This window comes from Auxenochlorella protothecoides (assembly GCF_000733215.1).
Source record: "Auxenochlorella protothecoides strain 0710 unplaced genomic scaffold scaffold52, whole genome shotgun sequence".
In the NCBI taxonomy this organism is placed as follows: Eukaryota; Viridiplantae; Chlorophyta; class Trebouxiophyceae; order Chlorellales; family Chlorellaceae; genus Auxenochlorella; species Auxenochlorella protothecoides.
In genome coordinates, this window is record NW_011934159.1 from 213,986 (window position 1) to 219,985 (window position 6,000).

A 6,000-nucleotide genomic window follows, 5' to 3' on the forward strand; every position below is an offset into this window, starting at 1 on the left:
CCGTTCTGTAGACACTGATATTGGGTGGAGTCCTCTGCTTGTCTCCTGGCTGGACAGTACACAGCACCAGGCGCTCAAGCCGCAACTGGTTCCTCTCATCAGGCGAGCCAGGGGAATGGGATGAGAGCATGTTGAGGATTCTCGTGCTCCTGTCTGTCTGCATGAAGCCGTCCAGCCGGCAGCAACGTATTATCCGCACGAGCTCACTCGGTTTCGTCTAACCTCCCTACCTCAGCAAGTATGTGGAGAAGACGATCGAGTTCTGTGCCAAGAATCTTCGTTATGTCACTCCCATGTCTCCTGCAAACCAGGTTCAAACTCTCTGCAAGGTGAGAGTGTCTGGAACTCCAGAGTGCACTTGAGACCTATCTTGACCCAGGAACTCTTGCCATGCACATAGCGTCTGCATGATGGCACACTTGCCTCCCAACAGCTGCTGGATGCCAGTCTACCCTCCAGCGAGGAAGACCCGAGTCGCTTCAGGGTGGAGGCTCACTTTGTGATGGCCTGCATCTGGGCGTTCGGGGGAGCCCTCTCCTGTGATGGGGTGAGGCAGCGTGGACAGGGGTGTGCTTAGCCGGACAGACACCGTGCACTTGGGTGACTTGGGAGGTTTGGTACAATGTGCAGCGTGCAGACCCCATGGCAGGACCAACCAGCACCCCTGAACAAACATCGAGCTTCACTCCTGTCAAGACTCTCACAAATACCATTCAAAGTGCTGGCTCATGCCCCCATCCCCTCTCAGGCTGTCGACAGCCAGGCTGCATTCTCCAAGTGGTGGCGCGGGGAGTTCAAGAGCGTCGCCCTGCCCGCCGAGGTGTGTCTCATGACAGGAGGAGCCCTCTTGAACCCCCTCATGATGCCTCTGGAGTCCAAACCTCTCCCACGATTGGCCCCTCTGGCCTCCTGACACCATGGCGGAATCGCACATTAACTGCCTTGGTCCCTCACACCTGCCCAGGGCACTGTCTTCGACTACTATATGGACAATGTCAGCGGGCAAATGGTGCCCTGGACGCAGCGCATCCCTGCCAGCATGCCAGGCCCCCCTCTGACCGCGAGGGACGCAATTCAGGTCGTGCAGACCCCCGAGTTTGTGGAAACGGTGGATACTGTGCGGCTGCGCTGGTTGACTGAGACCCTGGTGAAGGCCGGGCATGCCGTCCTGCTCGTTGGTCCTGCAGGTGGGGAACGATGCTGGGGCTGGGACTGCCCAGACATGTTTGCATGGCAGTGGTGATGTCTTGGAGGTTTGCCCATGAGCAGCAACGAGTAGGACGAGCCTCGGAAAGCATCCCTCGCCTGACCAAGGGGCAGCAATCAGCCACCTTCCCTCGCTAACTTGTTCTACTTTTGACCCCAGGATGATCTCAGGGCACATTTCCAAGCACCCCCTCCTCCATCACCTCGTCCTCCTCTCACCCCTCCTCAACTTTCAGGCACGGGGAAATCAGCGGTGATGGCACGTGCGCTGGAGAGTATGGACGGCCAGGGTGTTATGGTGAACCGGCTGCCGCTCAACTCCTGTCACGACGGCCCATCCCTGCAAACCATCCTGGAGCGGCCACTGGAGAAGAAGGCGGGGATGCGCTATGGGCCTCGAGGGTCAAAGCGACTCATCTACTGGCTGGACAATGTCAACATGCCGATTGTTGACAAGTATGAAACCCAGTCGGCCCTGGAGCTCATCCGTCAAAGCATAGACTACGGTGGCTGGTAAGTTGCTGATGGGGGGCTCTCTGTGCCATGCTGCAGAATCATGAATGAGCAGCAGTGTGCTTGCCAGGAGTGGTCCATGTCAGAGAGCACATGGAGCCTGTAAGGCTTGCCCCCTTATCCCTCTTTTGCACGTGCAACTCTTCCAAGAGGTTCAGCACATACCTGCTCGTCCCTGGCCTTGCCAGGTATGACAAAGCACGAATCGCAGCCAAGGAGATCATGCACACCGGTTATGTGGCGTGCATGGACCCGGCAGCCGGCTCAGGCTGCATCACGCCCCGCCTACAGCGTCACTTTGCAACCTTTGCTGTGACCTGCCCTGCGCCAGCCAGTGCACAGTGAGTGGGGTGTCGGATGAGCATGTGTGGGCTTGCAAGGGGGCGAGGGCGCCGTTTTTCTGTAGCCCCGGCTGCCCAAATATGGTGTGCAGCACAGAAAATGCACCATCAAAGTGCATCATGTGTGAGGAAAACTGAAAGTGCATTGAAGTGCAACATCCCACCACACCCTTGCAGATCTATTTTCATCCAGCTGACCAAACCACATTTCTCTGGAGGGTTCAAGAAGCCTGTGCTTGAGGCAGTGTCGGGTCCCCTGGCAACTGCCATGGTGGATCTGCATGCTGCTGTTCAGTCCTCCCTGCTCCCCAAGTGGGTGCTTAGGGGAGGCTTAAGTGAGGTTTCTTGGCATAGGGTTGTCTACATTGAAGGCGTTTGTCAGTGCTACTACTGCTCTTGAGGTGTACGCCTCCAACTTCCCGAGGCTGCACGTTGTAAAGCCCGACCCCATCGCCCCTGTTGCAGCTCTGTCAAATTCCACTACAACTTCAACCTGAGGGAGTTGGTGGGAGTTGCTCGCGGGATGCGATTGGCCAGTCCAAACCTCCAGACCAACGTCCTTGAGGTGATCTGACAGCAAGAGGATAGTCTGTGCGCTTTGTCTGGCATGGATCGGGGAGGCAAACAGGCTATTGTGCAGCAAGAACACAGTCATTGGTTGTCAGTATCCCTGCTCTGATTTTGTCTTGCAGTTGCTGCAACTCTGGCGACACGAATGCGAACGAGTGTACGCGGACAGGCTGGTGAGCATGGGAGGGCAAGCATCTGCTGACCTGGGGTGGCGTCCTGCTGGCATGTTATCCATTATTAAAAAGCATTGGGACGGTACCTGTCACAGCATCCAATCCTCCACCACTTTGACAGATCACGAGCGGGGATGAGATGATGTTCAAAGACCTGTGTCAGAAGGTCCTCCGCCGTCACTTCCTGCCCTTTGCAGAGGTAGGGCGTAAGTCCTATCTTTTTGTTCCGAGGCGCAACAGTACCCCGATTGCGGCTGTGGAGGGTGCAAGGACAGGGCATGTCCCCGCCCAGATCCGTCTCTGCTCGATGTCAGTGCCCATCTCGTCGCCACAGGTCCCACCAGTGCCGGTGTACTGCCTCTCTGCGCCAGAGAGCGGTTCGGCGGTTGAAGAGGGGATGGCATACTCTCCCTGCCCCGACATGACCAGGCTTTGTGCCACGATGGAGCGTGGCCTAGCAGAATATAACGAAGCACACCCAGCCATGAACCTGGTAGGATGGGCCCAGGGACAAACTTGTGCTGAAGGGGGCCTTGGAAGTGCTGAGAACACCACAAATGTGCCACAGTGCAATCCCTGGAGCAGCGGAGGGGAGGTATCGTGGGCAATGCTTCCGACTAGCAAGCCAGTTCAACGGCACTCCTCCCCCATGCTTGGTCCCAACCACAGGTAATGTTTGAGGATGCAGTCCAGCATATAGCTCGCATTTGCAGAGCCCTGCACCGGCCTGGGGGCCACATCATGCTGGTCGGGGTGGGTGGATCAGGTGCGAGGGGAGTGCGCAGAAGGCCGCTGGCTGGTGTCGCTTAGCCCTGCGATCTACATGGACTCCCTGAAGATGCGCATGCAACATCGGTTGCACTCTCCTGCAGGGGTTTAACATCACCACCCACACCATCCCTCTGTGCCGCTCCTGGCACCCTGCAGGGAAGCAAAGCTTGGCTCGTCTGGCTGCCCACATGCAAGGTCTGGAGGCGATGCAGCTGTCCCTCACCTCCTCCTACGGTGACCCAGAGTTCAAAATGGTGAGAATGGAAGCAAGGGCTGAGATAACGACTCTCCAGGTTGCAGACATTGGAGTCAAGTCTGTTGCAGGCTCAAAAGTCTCACTCCCTCACCCCCCTCCGCGAAAGGACATTTTGGCTATGTGTCGAAAGGCGGGTGTCAAGAACAAGGGAGTGGCATTCCTCCTGAACGATGGGCACGTGACAAAGGAGGACTTCCTGGCGCACATATCTGATCTCATGACGTCTGGGAGCCCCGCTTCACTCTGCAGCCAAGAAGACAAGGAGGGATTTTGCGATGGGGTGAGGAGGTTGGGAGGCTGCTGAGATTCAGGACTTCAGTTGCCGGGGCTCCAGATCCCTTCTCAAGAGTGTCTGGGGGAAAAACTTTCTAGGGTTAGGGATCACGGATGGTATATCCATACATCCCCTGCCTGCAGGTGCGGGCTGAGGTCAAGGCATCAGGACTGCTCGACACAGCCGATAACTGCTGGGACTTCTTCACTAAGCGGGTGGGGCTGTGTTGAGCGCATGATCCTGCCGCAGAGGGGCATCAGAACACTTGGATGACTGTCATGTAGCCATACAGGGTGGTGCCTCGTCATGGTGGCTGACTGATGTGCAGCGTCATCATCTGGCCCCCATGCTGCACCCACTTCCATTTCCTTGGCAGGTTCAAGACAACCTGCATCTTGTGCTCTGTTTCAGCCCAGTCAATCCACAGTTCCGGGGCTGGGCACAGCGCTTCCCAGCCTTGATTTCCATCCCCATTCTCAATTGGTTCAGGCCTTGGCCAGAATCAGCATTGCTCACAGGTGGGGACTGGGAAAGATGAGGATAGCGCCTCAAGTGCTTGACCCTCTGGCGTGCGAATATGCTGCACACATTCTCCTCCCACTCAGCAGATCATGTGAATGACTGCCGGGAGATTAAACCTCATGACCCTACACCCTGCAGTTGCTGAGCACTCACTGAACGATGTGCCTGCGCTGGAAGCAGAGGCATTGCGACACTCGGTTGCGCAGTGCATGGCAGCTGCACACGCTGCCGTCATCGCCTGCAACGACAGGTAGGCTGGGCCGGTGTGTGGCTGGTGTGTGCAGACATTCCACTGACCTGATGACAAGTTCCAGAGCTGCAGGACTGCCAGCTCAGAATGCCAACGCAAAAATCCTCCTCAACCCCCTCGAGCTTTGGCAGATACCTGTCACAGCATGGCAAGCACAACCACACCACCTCCAAGTCCTTCCTCGAGTTTGTGAATCTGTTCAAGTCACTGCTGGCAAAGAAACATGCTGAGCTGCAGGCATCCAAGACAAGACTTCAGAATGGTGTGACTTTGTGGGCTGTTGCAGCTTTGACTGGGTGGAGAGCCACCACAGGCTTCTGGCCGGATGTAGATTCCAAACCTTTCAATCATCCATACCCTCACCCCATGGTCAGGTTTGAACAAGATCCGGCAGGCTGCAGAGGCCGTGCTGGTGCTGCAGGGAGAACTGGCCAAGGAGACGGTCGTGGTGGAGGAGAAGAAGGCGGCGACCCAAGAGCTCATCGAGTCCATCAGGCGGGAGAGGGCGGTGGTGGACGAGGCGGTGGGCGCGTCGCAGGCAGATGAGGAGGAGGCAGCGGCCCTGCAGCGGGAGGTCACCGCCTTCCAGACAGAGTGTGCTGCCGATCTGGCCACCGCTGAGCCCATCATCAAGGTGCCAGGGGTGTCTCAATCAGGAATTATAGGGTGTCTACAGCACTGAAGAGATTTCTTGCCCTTCACGATGGCTCCCTCTATATCTCAGCCGGCTCTTTTCAGCACAGTGCTTGCTCACAGTGTTTCCCTGAGCATTGCAGGAGGCGGAGGCAGCCCTCAACTCCCTGGACAAGGCATCCCTGGGCGAGCTCAAATCCTTTGGCAGCCCTGCCAAGGAGGTGGTGGATGTCCTGGCCGCTGTCATGATCCTGGCCTCGAGCGGAGGAAACATTCCCAAGGTATGCTTGGCGCAGGCGGGCACTCCACGGAGCTCGGGGCAGGGCGGTGGTGGGAACCCTTGCGCTTCACATGCTTTGCTGAAGTAGGCAACCAACTCTGAAGGTCTCCAATGCAGCATCAGGCATGGGCAGGAAGGGGCCAATCCATCATCATCTCTTCATTTCATTTTGGAAAAGCTGCGATTGACTGCCTATTCATATAACACTCCA

The 6,000-nt window shown here is 57.0% G+C and overlaps 1 protein-coding gene across 1 annotated transcript in view; it reads left to right on the forward strand.

Annotated features, from left to right (window-relative positions):
• Window positions 1-6,000, forward strand: part of F751_4418 (Dynein beta chain, flagellar outer arm) — a gene marked incomplete at both ends in the record, with an annotated part of 29,197 nt that overhangs the window by 13,565 nt on the left and 9,632 nt on the right. Inside the window, 16 exons of the mRNA XM_011398107.1 lie at window positions 468-547; window positions 749-820; window positions 965-1,187; window positions 1,443-1,719; window positions 1,908-2,060; window positions 2,238-2,372; window positions 2,526-2,625; window positions 2,925-3,009; window positions 3,731-3,828; window positions 3,937-4,110; window positions 4,248-4,319; window positions 4,481-4,622; window positions 4,765-4,876; window positions 5,008-5,138; window positions 5,251-5,510; window positions 5,653-5,790. Of these exons, the coding sequence (XP_011396409.1) occupies window positions 468-547; window positions 749-820; window positions 965-1,187; window positions 1,443-1,719; window positions 1,908-2,060; window positions 2,238-2,372; window positions 2,526-2,625; window positions 2,925-3,009; window positions 3,731-3,828; window positions 3,937-4,110; window positions 4,248-4,319; window positions 4,481-4,622; window positions 4,765-4,876; window positions 5,008-5,138; window positions 5,251-5,510; window positions 5,653-5,790 (2,252 nt within the window). The remainder of the gene's footprint in view (window positions 1-467; window positions 548-748; window positions 821-964; window positions 1,188-1,442; window positions 1,720-1,907; window positions 2,061-2,237; window positions 2,373-2,525; window positions 2,626-2,924; window positions 3,010-3,730; window positions 3,829-3,936; window positions 4,111-4,247; window positions 4,320-4,480; window positions 4,623-4,764; window positions 4,877-5,007; window positions 5,139-5,250; window positions 5,511-5,652; window positions 5,791-6,000) is intronic.